At 36.9% G+C, this 18,505-nt stretch overlaps 1 protein-coding gene across 9 annotated transcripts in view; it reads left to right on the plus strand.

Moving 5' to 3' along the window:
• Positions 1-18,505, plus strand: part of DLG2 (discs large MAGUK scaffold protein 2) — an 831,288-nt gene that overhangs the window by 497,584 nt on the left and 315,199 nt on the right. For all 9 annotated transcript variants that reach the window (XM_059838484.1, XM_059838487.1, XM_059838482.1 and 6 more), the window contains one exon: positions 11,534-11,658. In XM_059838484.1, coding sequence (XP_059694467.1) covers positions 11,534-11,658 — 125 coding nt within the window. The remainder of the gene's footprint in view (positions 1-11,533; positions 11,659-18,505) is intronic.

Raw genomic sequence — 18,505 nt, forward strand, 5'->3', positions numbered from 1 at the left:
TCCAACAACAACAACAAAAATCTGATGTTGTATGTTATTAGACTGCTTTGGAGTATGGTAGTGTAGATCAGTTGCACAGCATTGTGGGTACTGATTTATGTATGTACTTAGTGCATTGAGAACATGACCAAACATTTGACAAATGTTGATGTAGGTAAAGGAACAGAGAATCTTATCTCAAATGATTTCTCAAAAGAAAGGAAAGTGTTGCCTAAGGAATGTTTTACCCAATATTGGCAAACCTGGTAAAAGATTCCTCTTCACTTCTTTCCCCCAAATGGACAGTTGTAGGATTGATTTTTCTAATGTAAAAAATTTTGCATTTCTCATTTGACAAAATCAGTTTGTTTAGTTCCAAAGAACTGTGTGAAAATTATGCAAGGTGCAGTTTCAGCTGTGAGTTTCATCTGACATTTACAGGGATCATGTCAAAAAAGTCTCTGCACCTAAGAATGTACAGTTATAAATCTTGGAAAATGAATTTCTGTGGAGACATATATATACACACAAAACATTTCAGTATCATGTTATTGTTAAGATAAAATTTAGACGGTTTTTAGTTTCTAGTGACTGAACTATTCCTAGGCTGGCAGCAGATTTTGAAACATATTTTTTATTTTTGACACCTATGTTTTGTAGAAACAGAGAATAGTTCTGTTTGGAAGGATTCTGTGGAGGTTGTCTTGTCCAAGCTCTTTCTCAGGAACAGACAGCTTTGAAGCTGCTTTAGATTGCTCAGGGTCACAGTAAGGTTTACTAAGAACAAGAAAGGAAAGGGCACTGAAATGAAATGTTACAAAAAAAATTAGGCCACCACAAAAATATTAAAATTATATTTAGATGTGTGTCTGTGGAAATGAATTAATTGCATTTCATTTATCCTTCTTTATATTTCTTCTCAGTAAAATCTATAATTGAGCATCATGGGAAATGCCTGAAAGAGAATTCTTGAGTGTTGTTCAACATATGCATGTGTGCAAAAGCTTTCTTTAATTTATATTAAAAGAGAAGGTAATGCTAAGCTCTGCATGCTTAGCCACTGGAGTTGTGCAGTGTTGGAAAGGTAAGTGGTGCAACAGCAAAAATACTCTGCCTCTAGAGTTTGTGCTTGAACTTCTAAGCCCTAGGGGCCTTTTAGTTCATTAATAGTTTACCTTTTTATTCTGGATTACATGCCCTGAAGACCATAATTTTGAATAAGGCAGCAAATGAGGAGTTTTACTCATGCATTTTCTTTGATGCAAGATTAAATGAGTTAGAAAGAAAATATTATCAAAATTATACAATGGATGTAAACATTTCAGAGTTTTAACCTTAATGATTAAGAATATATCTATTCCAGTAAAGCAATTTAGCCCAAGAAATTGTTGAAATACGTTAAGAAGATGCTAAACAAAAACAACCAATCAAACTGCAAGAACAACTAAATACACTCGTTTCACATCTGTGAATATGATAGTCAAATAGAAAAGAACAATAGCTTAGTGAGTAGCTTAGAACTTAGGTTTATTCCAGCATTTGTGATACTTCAGGGGTCTCAAATTCCCTTAAGTGCTTTGCACAGCAATGCTGTAGTGATTGTGCAATCTGTCAAAATAAACCCATTTAGGCATGCAGCAGTTTTTCAACACAAAGACTTAGAGCTACAAACTGGTTTAACCAAGGAGTTTCCACATAATCTCAAGACATCCATTGGGGCTTTCACAGTGCTGAATTGTTGCAGAAGGGGATGAGAGGTGTCATCATTAGAGAGGAAGTGAAGTCAGCAGTAGGAGTTTTCTTCTTTTCTTTTAACTGCTACCACGGTGTGCTGAAACCCTGTTGGTTTCCATGGCTTCAATAAAATCAGGTTTCTTTTCCCTAAGTCCTTGTACAAGATGTGACTGTCTACTTCTGTCATAGAGTTACATTTAAACAATTATTTCCCCAGTCCTAATTTCCTCAGTTTTTGCAGATAATTGCATTGTGAAAGTTTCAGTGATGATCCTGTCAAAGTTTTATAAGTAGCTTGCTACTTGAAAAAGCTTTGCTGTTCTTTCAAGTCTTTTTAGTGCTTTACTCTATCTCCCGTTCTTTCCCACCCTCCTTATGTCAAGTTGCTATTATCACTTAGTGAGTGCCTTCCTTTCCTTGGTCTGATTATTTGGCTTTCTCTTGTGTAGCCCTGGGAACTCAGAAAGCTCTTGGGTCTGGCTGATGAGAAGTCTACAGCTAGCCTGTCATGCTAGCCTGGAGTGATACCACATGATAAAGAAAGATGGACATATATATTTCTGTCCTTTTTTTTCTCCCCAAGTGAAGTGAAACTTTTCACTCCTCAGGACCAGCATTTCCCTGCTCCACTTTTGTGATGAGAAATTTTGAATATTTTGTTTTCTCTCATACTGCTTTCCACATACTCATCAGACTGCTTTTGGTGACATTTGTTTGCTATCACTGAAGCCAACTTCAAGAGGACATATGTTGCCCCACTTCTCTGTCTGAGATAGAACAGGCAAGGTCATATGGTTCCATAGTGCTAGAAAAGACAATTATAACAGATATCACTGAAGTAGGACAAGAAATACATTGAAGAAAAAACCTAGGCATGCATGTCTGTCACAGCTCAGAGGCTGTTAATCTGAGTTTAATAGAGATAAAATAGTGAAAACACAACCTGGAGAGAATTCACATCTATTCTTTTGCTTCAATCTGTGCAGAAACAGAGGACACACAATCACTTTTTCATGAGTTGCTTCACTTTGGAAGTGGTTTCTTTCCTTGTCTAGATATGCTGTTTTACAGTGTTATAGATTTCATGTGTATTATGAAAAATAAAATCCCTTGGATAATTTTTTTGAAATACATATTTTTTGAATGCTAGACTTGGTCTGTGCAGCATTGAGAGAACAATATCACTCTGCAGCTATCAAGTGAGAGTAAGCATACGAAGCAGTTGTAGTCAAGTGTATTGTGGTTTTGCAGTGAATGTGCTGAACCTGATAAGGGGCTTGAAAACAAATGGCATCGTGAGAGATGAAAATCTGTACCATATGGAACATGATATAACTGTGGAGTCTCAAAGCACTGACTCTAGGGAGTGTGCCAGTGTATGTGGGAGAAGTGAGAATTTCATGAATTATGTTACTCTTGAGTAGATTTGAAAGTAAAAAAGAGTTCAACAGTACTCTGGTAAATATGCAGATGTTCTTGTTCTCTGAATGAGACATAAATGCAGCTTTGATGTTTAGGCTTTTGAAACTGGGGCTTTGGACAAAACACTGGAGAGGAGAAGTACAATACAGTACAGCATGTGCAAATACCTGAAAACGTTGGTGGAATGATTGAAGTGAAAAGACAGAACTAGATGTGTCAGGATTAGTGTTATAGAGTGGGAGACAGCAAAAAAATCAGGCATTGTGTGGCAGAAAATGCTTTGGTTATTTAGCGTGTATCACTCTTCAGAACGTAAAAACCAATGCTAGTATAATTGCCAGATTGTGAAAGAATTGCAGAGCAGAATCCTGTCTTAAAGATCATAGTGCCTTGAGTAGGTGGGTTTAACAAACATTTTCTGTCAAAACCCTGAATTGGATGAAAGTACATTGCATATTATAAAATCACCTATTTGCTTCAGTAGGATGAAGCATTAATGTTGTCTAGGTTTGAAAAGACAGGTGTCTGTTAAGGAGGGCAGGAGCCTCCCCTGAACTGGAAACTGTAAACCCCCTCCCTCCTAATTGTTTTAAATTTGAAATTAAGGGGGGATCTCAGGCAAAGATATGGGAGCAGGAATAACAGTTTTTTATTAGGAAAGAAAATTAAAAATAAACAATACAGTAATACAAAACACTGACAGAGTCAGAATGCCACCTGACCCCCTGTTGGTCAGGGTGTTGGTAGCAGTCTAATTGGAGTGGTGGCTGCAGTCTTCTTGGAGTGGTAGGTGTGGTTCTGTTGAAGCAGTGATCTTGTAGAAGGGTGACATTTTCTTCTGAAGATCCTAGTGGAAAAGGCAGCTGTTCTTTTGGGAATCTACTAGAAAGGCTGTTCTGGTGTCTTAAAAATCTCAGATTGTATCTCATTAGGATGCTTGCCTTTTCTTTCTGGGCAGAGCATCTCACAATGTGATGCTGTAACTTTTATCAGTTATGCAGTGACACTCCATAGCCCATTAACACAGATTAATGGGCTATGGGCTATCCTCCCTCCTGGAGGGAGGATTGGTTTGTGGAAGAGATAAAGAAAACTGCCCAGTTAACACAAGATAACTGCCACACCTCTTACAGATGGTAAAGAGAATACACACATTGCCTTGCAATCCAGGACAAATGTGTTAAGCTGTTTTTTGCAGTGTGGCAGTGTGCTGTTGAACTGGGCATTGTTGAGTGACAGGTAACACCTCCGCTATATAGGTGAGGTTAATCTAAGCATGGCTTAGTGAAAAGTAGAAAAAAAACCCCAAAACCCCTGTATAGGGTCACTGTCAGGTGAATAAAGGAGAGCTGTATTTGTTAGGTAAGAAGTACTTTGTGGAGAAAAAATCTTACTGAACAAAGTCTGCAGAAATACTCAGATCTTTACTGCAGTCTCACACCGTCATCCTTTTTTGGTGTGGTATATCTAGAGGTATTTCCTCCTTATAAGCATCTTAGGTGCTGAACAAGTAACCTTATCTGCTTTAATACAGAGAAAAAGAGAAAGTCTTTCACAGACTGTTTCAGAGCAGCAGCAAATCCTGGTCCGTATCTAATCCTCCCATGACAATTATGGATGGAGTTGTCAATCTTTTGTCTCATTTGTAGACTATGTTACTTGATTCACTCTGCTTGCCCACAGCATTTTGTATTTTTTTCTCCTATCTCTTTCCAAAAAAACTAATTCCACACAATTTTCTAAGTTTCTTAGTATCAGCTTTCACTTTCTCATGCTGTCAAGTACTTCTTGGAGAAACCTGGTTTTGTAGAACAAGAGTGAATGTGATTTTTTGGAAGGAGCTTCAGGGTTTTGTTGGGGGTTTTTTTGTTTTGTTTTGGTTGTTATTTTGTCTCATGGGAGAAGGTGTTGTCTTTTTCATCTGAAACGGAAGTATCCTGAGACAAGAACCCAAAGCCAAAGATGGTAACAACCTTAGCAAAGATTCAGATATTGGTGTTTTATAAAACAGCTTTTGTTATTTAAAAGAACTTTGTGAGAGGTTAATTTTGGACATAATAAAAAATTGCTAAGTAGTTCAGGCTAACTCTTTTGCATATCTGCAGAAAACAAGTATTGGTTTCATATTTTACTTTTTAAAAGAAAGCAATGACTTCACTTAAGCAGAAATGTGAAAGTTAAAAATGAGTAAGAAAATATTTTAAAAATTTCCTAAAATGTATAAAAGCAAGTTTCAAATGAAAATGTCTCACAGGATGTTTCCTATTGCAAAGGGGTGTTTTTCCACTACCTGAAACAAACTCAATAGTTTATGAATTAACATTTCTTGCAGAAACATTTACTTAAAGGAACGTGCTACATTAGAAGACTTGAAAAGCAAAACCAAATAAATATATATTTTTTTTTAAATAAAAGAGCATAATTTCTAAACCAACCCCATATCAGAAAAGTGAAATTAAGAAATTCTAACGAATGCCAAGCCTATGCTGCCTTCACAGGATGTAGTTTATCTTTGTATTTAAGTATTTTGAAATTTTGCTTAAACAAGACAAAACCAACATTGCTTAGGCTCAGGAAAGGTTAGGATTTTCTGAACCTACAGATAATGAGTGCTCTTGAAAAGCTGAAGCATAATTCCCATTATAAAACGCAGCACACAACCTTTTTTAAGGAGCACCAGTAACAAAGTTGATAGGGTCTTTAACAATTGTAACAATGGAAGACAATTTTAAAAAATAGACAATAAAAAAAAATATCTTTAGGAATCTAGGAATGAGTGAGCTATTATTCTGTGAGCATTCTCTTGACTAAACTGGCTCTGACCAAACCTGCAAGTTTAGGCAGCAACTCATACTTTAAAGTCATCTGTAAAAGAAAAGTATTCCAGAAATTTGGCTGTGAACACCAGAGTAGAGGTAGGAAGTGTATAGGAAAAAAAACCCTTAAACCAGTGGGAGGAAAAAACCCAAAATTAAACACCAAAATTAAAAGATTATTTAAGTAATAGAGTATTTGGGATTATGTGTTGTCACCTGAAACAGCTTTCAACCTCTAGAAAACATTTTGGGAAATAGAATTACTCCCTCTGTCTTAGACTTTTCACTGACTGAGGGACTCTGAAACACACTTCCTGATATGCTGTGGTGTCAGGGTGAGGTTGCAGCAAAAGTTAAGTGAATTCTGTGATGTTCAACTTTTTTTTTTTCTTTCTTGAATGCTAGAGATTTTCAGAATCATGTCAGTTCAGAAGATTTTGAGAAATTATTTTAGGTGCACTGAAGTAATTAACTCACTCAAAAAGCATCTATGTGAGTTCTGCTGTCACCTCATTGATTAGAATTTAAAAGAAATTAAAATGGAGAACAATTTCTGTGTGATTGTGGTAAGCCTGTTTAATATGGTAAAATACAAATCACTTATGTTGTAAAATACGATCCCTTTTTCAGAGAAGTACTCAGTCTGCTCTTGATATGCATTTCTGATATTCTTTCTCCTTCTGGACTTAGATTCTTCTCAAAAACATGATTTTGTTAAAGACTGAGTGACTTCACATCATTCTTAGTCAAACTTTCTTGAGCAGAAAAAAAGAGACAAATGAGACAGAATAAGGACAAAATAATTTGTAGGATTGTAATGAAGGCTATCATCCATGCTGAACTGCAATATCATGGGAAAATACCTTCAGTGGCTCTTGGTGTCAGCTAAACGCTGTTCCAACAGAAGAATGTGGAGCACTTCAGTCAAGTACTGACAAAATAAAAAAGCTGCAGCCTTAGGAAGTTGCAGCCTGATATATGCTGCTCATAGAGGTGTGTAATGGGAGAACACAAGATGGAAGGCTAAGCAAGAAGAAGGATAGGTCTCAAGGTCTTCTGGCTACCCAAAACCAGTACCTGCCGGGGGTTCTTATTTATTTTTGTGATCCTTATTTGTAAGTATAACAGTCTTGAGGGAAGAGATTCAAACTGGCCACAACTTACACATTTTATTTTCTTTCCCTGTCATGTGAATAATCTGTCATCTTATTCTGTCCCCAAGTGTTGTGTTTCGGTGCTGGCAGAAGGTGTAACACCGTCATCTGCAGTCAGGCTGCGTGGCTGTTGGAGGTTGTCTGCCACCCCAGGGCCAGAAGAAATACATCAGGCCTCTTCTCTGCCCAGGCTGAGCTATAAAGAATTCAGATGGTCCTTGTGGCATGCAAAGCTCGATTTGAGAAAGTCATAAAGGAGGCAGGCAGGTGTAATAAACCTCAAGACGAAGTGCTGACCTTCCCTTCGCAGGAGAGCAGGAAGGCGGCCTCAGGGGCTGGGCTGCGAGAAATTGTTTTGATGTGGTAGTTTGACCTAATTTTCTGTGTTTGAAAAGTAAAGCTGAGCCAAGAGACAAATTTGAGCTTGGTGGTAAATCCCTGAGAAGCATAAGATATCCGGCATGAATAGAAGGAAACTCGGGCAATATTTTGTTTAAGCCAAACTGAGCATGTTGTGGTATGCTAAGCCTTTTTTCAGTCTGTGTGCATGACTGGAGCCTTGCAACAAAAGGTGGAGAAGGTAGTAAGAAACGAAACTAACAATTAAAAAGTACATTCATCCATCTATTGCTGTGCAATTCTATGCAAATCTTCCTCGTATAGTCAGTAACTAATTACGTGGGGTTTTTATAGTAGTAGAAATTGAGAGCTTGGACAAAGAGATGGAAAGGTATAAGTCCAGAGATAATTTACCTAATAAGAATTGAACACAAAATAATTTGGATATGAACCCCTATAATGAATCATAGAATTATGTGTGTATGTATATATATATATATATATATATATATATTTAAATTTATATTATATTTATATTAATGATGTTTGAGCAATACCATTAAAAGTTTATAGGTCTGGGGCTTGTTCTTCACAAGTTGTTGAAGTGTTGGGAAGCTGAAACTTCAGGTTGTTGAAGTGTTGGAATTTTGCATAGATTTCTTCTGCTGAAGGATCTTGAAATAAAAGAGGCAAGCATATTAAGGCCTAAATATGAATCTCAATTAAGAGTATCAGTGGAGTATTCCAAAAGAGGAAGACTTTTTCTCCTCTCTATCAGCTGCTATTAGTTCTCATTAAGTATTTATCTGCATTGTCACCAGGCCTCTGAGCTCATTTTTAACTTGCTTTATAAGCATCCAGGGGATGTAAGGCTTGAAGTAGAAAGAGTACAGTGAATTAACTTGACAGATATTTATGGGGAACCACTCCCAAACATGAATCAGCATGAGAGAAAGCATGAATGTTCCGCCTTGGAAAATGCTGTGGCTAAGTGATGGTTTAGTTGTTGTTTTGGGCTGCATGATGGCATTTTCATTGGTTCACATGCAATGGGAGGGAGACAGATACGCCAAGAAAAGCTGTGAAGATAATTACCACACACTTTTTTTTTTTTTTTTTTTTTTTTTTTTTTTTTTTTTTTTTTTTCTGGAATGGGGACAAAGGAGGTGCAAAAACTAAAGGGTGGGGAACCAAGCCTTGTGGAAATGTTCAGGAAGATTTGCAGTTGTAAACAGTACTTACTGGAACTTGGAATTACAGCTTGACAAGGGCAATGAGATTTTAGTACAGCAACAATATGCTGGAGAACCTGCATGAATGCAGAGGATGGAGAGAAGCATGAGGAGAGATCTGCATGTCAGTATTGCTGCTCAGAACTGAAATACAGTCACTTTTAACCAGAATGTTCCTACTGCATTATTTTTCAAACCAAGTCTCTCAAAAAGCCATGAGTGATTGTAGCTATGCTTTTAGCCTTGTTGGCTTTGATCTGAGGCACAAAGAAGATTTTTCCATGTAGGCAAGGCAGACCCTTCCTAAACCATAGTGGGGAGAAAGAAGTGTAATTGCTGTTGACTTTTGTGGCGAGTTTCTGGTGCAGTAAAGCCTTGCAGGGATGTACCTATTTGTCAAGGCAGCTCGTGCCTGACAGCTTGTAGATCCTGTTGATCAAGTCAAGGACTGCAGCCAGAATAATTGCTTGAACTTTTCTGGATACAGAAGTGCCAGTGAGGAGTGCTACCCTGTGCTTTTAAAAGGTTGCTCCTAAGGGGCAGAATCTGAACAGTCTTGCAGTATAACAGATGCACATTTATGGATAAATGTCAAGAATAGCAGTAATTCTCCTGAGAAGTGTGCAGCAGTGTTACCACATCGCTGCTTACAGCCAGCATTGTTGTAGCATTTTTTAGCTCTAAAATGTTAATGGGAAAAGATGCAGTAGATGGAAAAGAGAGCAGAAATTATTTCCTCCTAAAATATCAAATGCATTTTATCTGTTGAATTGTAACAACTAAGCACACCCTGCATAACAGGCAAGCTTTGATAGTTTTTTAAAGCTCTTCAGATACAATTTTGAAAATTGTGGTGTAGCTGTTTGTGTCTTGTGCTAATATTTATGTCCAGATTTGTCCTTGTTACCCTCCTCTTTGCCTTTTCCTATCAAAACCAGGTTTTGGAGATTTGAAAATCTACCTCTTTTCAGAAACACAGATTACTGCATATTTTTAAAATCTCTTAGAAGTTAATAATAAATACAACAATTTTATTTTTAGAGATTTGTTGGGGTTTTTTTGATTGCAAATCAAGTATTTCTAAAAATTTCTAGAAATTTGCCCTTTGTTTTACTAATGTTTAGGGATTTTGTTGCAGGTTTCCTGAGGTATGTAAAAGTAGTCTTTTCTTCTTTCATGCTTGACTGTTAGCTTAATTATTAATATGACATATAGAAAGGATTTCAGGAAAAACACTCCTAAAGTATTTAGAGAGTCCATGTTACTGTAAAATGTGCTGTATAATTAGGTATGTGTTAAAATATTGGGAGAACTGCCTGAATCTGAGATGATCCTAATGATGAAAGGGAGATTAAATCAAAGATTTATAATGCTGGCCTGGAGGTGTTTGCTAACTACAGAAAATATATACAGAGTGTTTCAGTACTATAATGATTTCCACATTACAGCTGGCTTAGAAGCCTTGCAATATGTGCAGTCCTAAACCCATTTCCTGGGATTATAAATTAGTTCACAATTATATGCTGATAGCAGAGCTGCACATTGTGTGTTTGTCCCTTGAGTAATGAGAACTGCATCTCTTGTGAATGCAGAATACTGACAACAGCATTCAGACTCTGACATGCTGCAGGCAGGCAACATGTAGGCTTTCACACACAAAATGCATCACGTTGAGTCCATTGAAGTACAGTTGGAAAAATGCAGAAGTGACATTTGCTTTAAATTATTTAGAAAAAAAATTTATGGAGCTGCCATTTTTATTAATAACTTTCTTCACTAGAACAGAACCAGATACGTGATCACAAGCAGCAGTAAAAGAAACAAACTCCCAATAGTCTGAGAAAGTAATGAAAGAAAAGTATTTTAATGCCCTAGATATACTTCATTTGCAGTACATATTCTGCAATATATATGTAGTTAGACCACTGTGATAAGTCTAAATACCTAACTGAAAATACTTTTGGCTGAGGGCCCTTAAAGAAGCACATATTGCATTGAATTTTACATTTGACATTCCCTATGCATCACGGGTTCTTAAACCTGCATCTACCTTTCTACAAATAAGAAAGAATCCCTTGGGAAAAAAGTTAATTCGCACTGGAAAAAAAAACCAAAACATGCACTTAAGGTTGGCTTATATAGAAAAGCATTACTAACATATACTTCCAAAAAAGAATTAGAATCATGGTTTTGAAATGTGTGTGAAAAACAGTGACCTAATTTGCAAGAGCATGTATGTGTGTACATATCTATTTATCTTTCATGATATTCTCACAAATCGTATAAACAATAAGTGGGATTATTGAGTAGAGTCTTAAAATTTCTTTCAAAATTGTTTTTCCTAGCAGATCAGTAGGATGAAAGAAGTACTCTTGTTTTGTGGAATTTTTTTGTTTGTTTTTGAAGCATGTCAGTCATCAACAGAAACTAGGATAATAAATACTTCAGAGTTAGATGGTTTTCACTGTTTCTGTTTATAAATGACAGTCATTTTGAAAGCCTTTTTTCAAAGCTCTGAAATGTTTTTAGCCTCTAGCTCTCATTGACTTGGATGAATTAATATTGGAGTTCAGATGCTAATTTATGTGGCTGCTTTTGAAAACAAATTTAGGTCAAATCCTGTTTCTGTAGGAGTATCCATTAACTCTGTCATTAGCTCCAGGAAATCTTTCTGTTCACAGCCTCTGTTCTTTAACTGACAATTAATTTTTTCAGACTGAGTCACCTGGATTCAAGTATGGAGTTGCCAAATCGTGTGCTTTCTTTAAGAAGCAAGGTTCCTTTTCCATGCAATGCAAATGAATTCTGTAGAAATCTAGCATCTGAGTGATGCATTTACTTTTTATTATTTTTCTAGGGAAATTCTGGCCTGGGGTTCAGTATTGCTGGAGGAACAGATAACCCACACATTGGGGATGATCCTGGGATATTCATTACTAAGATAATACCAGGAGGAGCTGCAGCAGAGGATGGAAGACTCAGGTAAAACCAAACTTATTACGTGTGTTTGGAAACAAAATGTGTAATTATTATAATTGTTCTCTGGGAGCCACATGCCAACTGGATTTTTCATGGGGTCAGGGGAAGCAAATGACATGACCTTAGTCTCCTTTCTGCTAAGACAGCTGATTGAAGGAGCTTAGAGCAACTGAATAAGGGTAGTTAAATCCTGTATTATAGAGAACATTTGATGGTGCCACCTCCTTCTTAGTAGCAGGTATTTACTTTAGTGCAAAAGGTGAGATGGGGGCAGCTGGAGGAAACCTGAATATCAGCATGCAAGTCTTTTGTGCCTGGCCTTTGTGTGTTCATGGCTCAGGAACTACACATTGGCCTTATACATTAAGCTATCAAGACTTCTCAAACTACAAAGCCATTTCTAAATAATCATAGCTATTTGTAGATGCTTCCTGTTATTTGGCTGCAGTGGTGAGATGTGTTTACTGCTGTTTCCAAACATTATTTTGTTCCATTAGGATGAGACGGCTCTGCTGTATGTTCTGAGTCATCTCCAGAGTGGTCTGTTGCTTTAGAGCCTGAAACAAACATACAGATCCTTTGATGGGGTTCTCAAATACATGGCAGCATCTCCCCTAAACAAGGGGAACCATAGAAGTGCTTGTCCTTGTCTTTCCTTGTGGACCAAATGCAGAAAGGCTTCCATCTATCAAAGAAGCTGCCACCTTACTGTTGGTTGTGCAGCCTGCTAATGCTCCAAAAAAGCCAATTTAACTGAAAAAACTTGGGATAAAATTTTGATGCTTTCATGGTCCCAGCACTGAAATCAGCTCTGAGAGCCTTTGCCAAAAACAGATGGTCTAAAATTCACAAAAAGTACCAGATGGTAACAGCATTTTTCCTGAAGCCTTTTCCTTTAATTCAAAGCTAAAAGTAAGGGGAATTGGCCAGTTTAACGAGCAAGTTTGAGATATTTCTTATACTACAGTAATAATTTGATTTTGGAAATGATTTTTTTTTTTTTACTATGATAGTGATGAGGAGTCATGGTGGTTGACAGTGCCTGAAGAATTTAGTTTTAACTAAGATTGCAGGTAAAAAGAATGGGACTAATATCTTGTAACTTTCTGACTAAAATGCAGGTATCTACTCCTAAGCTAGTCTCAAGAAAAACCTAAGCATTTCTAGGTTGTGATTCATTTCATCCTAAAGTCAATGCCTAAAATAGAAGAGAAGAATAAAAAAACCAATATTTTCATTAGTGACTCAAATGAAAAGGAGTTTCTTTGCCTAGTCCAGCTGTATTGATCTGTACTGTAATTTTCTGCATTGTGTCAGATAAGCTTCATGGAAAGCACAGCATGACGAAACAGCAGTGTTTGGAAATCAAGCTATAGAAATGGACATAATGAACAACATAAAAGGGGTCTTAAACCTGAAACTGCCTTTCTACTAAAAAAAGAATTCCTTGCAAAAAACAATGATATCTTTTTAGTAGAATTTTTAATTACATATGAAAACTTTTTTAGTTTAAGCTATTAAGAAGACAGAAGCAGTTGCAGTAATCTGCTATCTTTGTAAAAAATCAAATATTTCATAACTTATCCCTGTATTGAATAACTACTATAGATTTAATTCATTATTATTTCTATGTTGTAAACATCTTGGAAAGACCTTCTAAACCCACAAAAATAGCATACTATGGCAATTCATTAATTGTTTTAAAGATTAGATGCGGCAAACTTTGTGTTTTGTAATAAAAGTTTAGCAGTACAAGTATAATCATCTTATTACTAAGACTTACATAATGTTTTAAACATATATTTGGTATGGGCATTCTTCCTACTTTCAGATTTTAGAAAGATTCCTCCTTTCCTTGTTTTATCTGGCAAATGGGTTTCACTTTGCTGCAAAGTCAAAATTCTGTCACTTTTTAGTAACACCTGAAAATGTAGTTATCAGTGGTCATTACTGATATTACACTGAAGGGACATATCCTGGGGCAGTCTTCACTGACTTACACCATAATTAATTTTTCTATAGGAACAAAAGCTTAACAACATGCAAAAACAACTACTAAGGGCAGTGATAACATAGGTTTCTTAGCAAAAGCCCAATTTTTAATTAGCTGAGAATGGGAGATTGGTGTTTATTGACTAAAAATATATATATATACTTTTTTGTCCACTTTTCTTTCACACTCTGCCTGCAGATAATCTACATTATATAGCAGGGTGGGCTGTCTGAACTGGCTTCTATATCTGCTGACTGGTTTTAATCATAAAAGGCTGTAAAATCACTTCCATTGCATTTTACATGATGTCCCTTTGATCTAACTTAGCTGAGTGAAGTTGTTCAAACAGCAAGACTATGAAAGCAACCTGTAAGAAATTGACTTCATGCTCCAGAACCTTGGTAATATTTTACACGAATGCCTGGGTTGACAGGGGAGGAGTAGATCAGCTGAAGTTTCACCTAAGTCCAACAAAAGCAAATGCAGCCTACTGCACCTGGGAAGCCATAACTCTTCAGTGGTAGATGTATAAGTACATAAATATCAGGTATAAACACCTGATGGGAGGGTGTGAAGGTAAGGAAGCCAGACTTCTATCAGTAGTGTCCAGTGACAGGGCAAGAAGCAATGAACAGCAAGCACATGAAATTTCATCTTATCATCAGGAAAATCTTTTTTGTTTTTCTGTGGTAAGGGTTACTGGACACAGGTAACTCAGAGAAGTTGTGGGGTGTCCGTCCTTGGAGATATTTACAACCTGACTACACATGAAACATGTTCCTGAACAACCTGAAGCAAGTAAACTTGCTTCAGCAGAGAGGGTTTGACAATGGGCTCTCAAGAGGTGCTTTCCAACTTAAGTGACACTGTGATTCTTAAATTTGGCCTCAGCCAGCAGTGTGCTCTGGCAGCACCAAAGACCAGCATTGAGGTAAGTGAGCAGAGATGCACAAAGGAAGGACTGGAAGCAACAGTCACATATTGCAATAAGGAAAATTCCAGTTGTGTCTGAGGACAAAAAAAAGATCTCTTTAATGTAACTGGTGATTCCATGAGTATATGGAATCTTTCTTCTCCAAGAGGTTCATCTGGATAAATTCCTAAGCTAGATGATTGAACTTTGAAATTGGTCCTGCTTTGGGTGGGAGATTGGACTAAATGACCTCCAAAGGTCCCTTCCAACCTGAATTGTTCCCTAAATCTGCAGATTACTCTTGTGAATAAAACCTGAGTGTGAGACTGAAACAAAGGTGATAAGTTGGAAGGGCCCCATAAGGATAGTTGAGTCCAACTCCCTGCTTACTTCAGGACTACTACTAAAACTAAACTGTGTAAGTGTCCAGATGCTCCTTGAGCTCTGTCAAGTGTGGTGCCACAACCATTTCACTAGGAAGCCTCTTCCAGGGATGGACCACACTCTGAGCGGAGAATCTTTTCCTCATGTCTAGTCTGACATTCCCCAGAGCAGCTTCATTCCTTTTCCTCATGTCCTGTTGCTGGTCACCAGACAGGGGTGATCAGCACCCCCTCCAGTGCCCTTCTCAAGAAGTACTAATGGATATTTTTACGTACTGCTCTCCCTGAAATTCCCTGGCCTGTAGAACCATGTAAGAACCATCACACTGCACAACTCAGCTTTTAGAAGACATTTAGGTCAGTGCACTGTCGCCTCCTCTTGCAAAATAAAGTTGTAGATATGGCATAAGTTTATATGTAGTAAATAATATAAAATATATCATTTGATGGAATTTTAAGAAAAATTTTAGATTTAATTATTTAGATAAATGGGACTATAATAACCTTGGAACTAAATGGAGTTTTTTTTTTTCTCTGAATGCTTCATGCCATGTTTCTCTGAAGATAGGAGTTTCCAGTCAGGGATAGACAGAGAATATAAACCCCTGAAAGTAGCAGTCATTTCCACTGAGTTGAAGGAGAATTTCTATCAACATGTTGATCTTTTAAGACTTTTGATGCATAAAAACTTCTTCTTCTCTCTCATTAATATTGGTTGTCCGTGGGCGAACATCTACTTTTTAATAAAGAAGCTCTGAATTTGGACTTTTCTTCTCTGGAAGAGAATTCCAGTACTTATAGCTCAGTGCCTTTTTTTTTGTTTGTTTTATTTACATTTCTGTCAGAGAAAAAAAAAACAGTGTTTGTTTCATTTGCCTGCATAAAGCAAAGAACTTCAATATAATATTCAGTAGTTACTTCTTTTGGCTTATCAATCATAAGGGAACCTCTGGCTTCTAAAAGGTAACACATATAAAACCATTCATCATTCTGTGAGAGCAAGAGTGATCAGCTTATGGAACTAGAAGTGCAGTTTAGTGGCAGAACTTTATTGGGGGAAAAAAACTAAAAGAATTATGCATAGCTTTCAATTATGATCAAGTTTAAAAGAGCACAGACTCACAAAATATTAATACATTTTTAGCAATCATCAATCAAAACTATTTTGAGTCAAGAATCACTCTTGCTGATTAAAGTTTCTTGCAGTCTAAATTTGATTTTATGGTAGAGATATCTTTCTCAAAAAGCTTTCTTGCTCTGCAGGAATGAGAGGGTCAGATGAGTTCCTTATGTATTGCTATCAAAAATACACTTTTCCTTCTTGAAAAGACAAGTTTGAAGATGAGAGTTTTAAAAAGTTTTAGGATCTAAAAAAGTAAATAAAACAATCTTGCATGGAACAAGAATCCAAATATTACATCTTATACCAATCACTTGGTCACAGGAATCTTACTGAACCTGTGATACTAAAATCAGTTATTGCATATGTGATGGAAAATGAATGAGTTAATTCACAGGACTGTGAGATAGATTTGAACAGTCTTGAGCTTGACTTTCAAGGGTTAATGTTGTACCAGAGGTTATTTTGGTATTTAAGCCTGAGCTGTACTCAAGAGGAAAGAGGGGTGATACAAGGGCTGAGTTCAAGGGAAGAAGTTGGCTGTGCCTGGGAGGATGCACACTGCCCTGGTTAGCTGCCCAGACCTGTGGCTGTTTCCTTCATTCTTTCTTCTAGGAAACTGATTTCCAGTCTCTTCCCATTTGTTAACCCATCAATTGTTTTTCCTTTAGAGCATGGACATTTGTAAGGAGAACTTCAACAGGTTGAGAAAATCAGACCAATTGAGAGTTACTGTTGCCAGATTAATCAGAAACAGCACTGTAGTCCCAGCTAGCTGAATATCATAGGTTAAAATGTTCTAAGGCTCTGCATCAATCTTCTTTCATTAGTTAATGTATCTTTCCTTTTCTTTAATTACTGACTGCTAGGAGATTTTGTGTTGTAAAACCGCAGCATTTTTTAGGCATGCTGTGTTGCTCTGCCACCACCCTGCCAGTTTTCCTCGTTGGATTTCCCTCCCACCCTCAGCTCTCAAAGTGATTTGGTGTGAGGAAAGGAATGTTGTACATGTGCTAATGGCAGGAGACAAGAAGCAAAATAACTTTCCTTTGGTCATCCAGTAAATCAGGGAAAAAGCTCAGGGAATAGAGTAGTGATTCCATCTCTCATGTTTCTGTGCCTTAAAGGCTTCAGTTAAATGCCTACCAGCAAAGGCTCTAAACAAATTAGATTGGTATTCTCGTCAGTTGTCAACTAACCGGCTGTGAAGTGCCAAAGATTATAAATTTAGGTAGCTATATGGAGCAAGAGAGGAACTCTGAAGACCCTTTCTCATGGATATTTGTGGGGGGACAATAAAAAAGATTGTGTTCTGATCAAAATTTTAAAATAAATCTGTGTTTCACTAAAGTGAAACAGAGAGGAAGAATTGTGATTTCATGCTATTAATTCAAAGCTTGAAAACTGGAATTGAAAAACACTCAAGCCCAGATCTTTCCAGCAGCAGGCACACAGTTGTTGCCCACTGATGTCCATTTGTAGCTCTAGATTGCTTGCTAAAAACTGAATTTAGAATGATGCTATGAGGCCTTTTCAGATTAACATGAAGAGCCCTTCCCAGGAGAGATCGTGTTCTTTACAAGCATGTCATGTGCCTCTAATACGGCTGGGGAACTGGCTTTTTTCCACCATCCTTATATATCAGAACAGAAGTGTGTCTGCTTTGTGATTAGCTGCCTAAGTCCCTGTTAACTTCTGATCTTGTACTAAGCCTCTCAGTACCAGGTCTATGTGCCTTGCAATGGCACACGGCTTGTTCAGGATGTTGTTATAATTACGGTGCTGCCACAAAACACTGATTCATATCTGTACTGTTTACAGGCCTCTGACAATGCTATTAGTTCAGTACATAATTTAGCAGTAAGTTAATAAAGAGGCATTCACCCTATTAGGCAAAACATGCTTGCTTTGCAGACAGTCATAAATTAGATCATGAAATATTGACTGTTCACTCTGTCCTGGTTTGTGTTAGGAAATTTGATCTTGTTAACTCTGTTTGTCTGTGTAGCTGTATCTTTTTTGAGCTACCATGGAATTGAAAAAAAAAAAAAAAAAAAAGAATTACCACGAGCCATCTACATGAAAAAGGCAGGTCACAAAATCCAAATCTGATTTTCATACGTTATTTTCAAAGTTCAACATGTCTTACCGTGGCTCACATTTTAAGTTAGCAACTTATATGTCTTATCATCAACTGAATATTGGACCATGTAATTTTGTTCTCTGTTCTCTGCACTACTTCATTTTTTGTTGGCTGAATCCTTCTTTCTTTCTTTTACCTACTTGAATTTTGCATTCTTTGTTCAGTATTGCAGACCCCCAGTGTGTCTCTGAATTGGTTTGTACTGTATTTTTTATTGTTATTTATAATATGCTTTTTCTATTTTGAAAATAAGGTGGTAGGCTGTAAAAATTCTTTTATGATATACAAGGAAGTAAAA

This window comes from Haemorhous mexicanus, chromosome 2 (assembly GCF_027477595.1).
Source record: "Haemorhous mexicanus isolate bHaeMex1 chromosome 2, bHaeMex1.pri, whole genome shotgun sequence".
Classification (NCBI taxonomy): Eukaryota; Metazoa; Chordata; class Aves; order Passeriformes; family Fringillidae; genus Haemorhous; species Haemorhous mexicanus.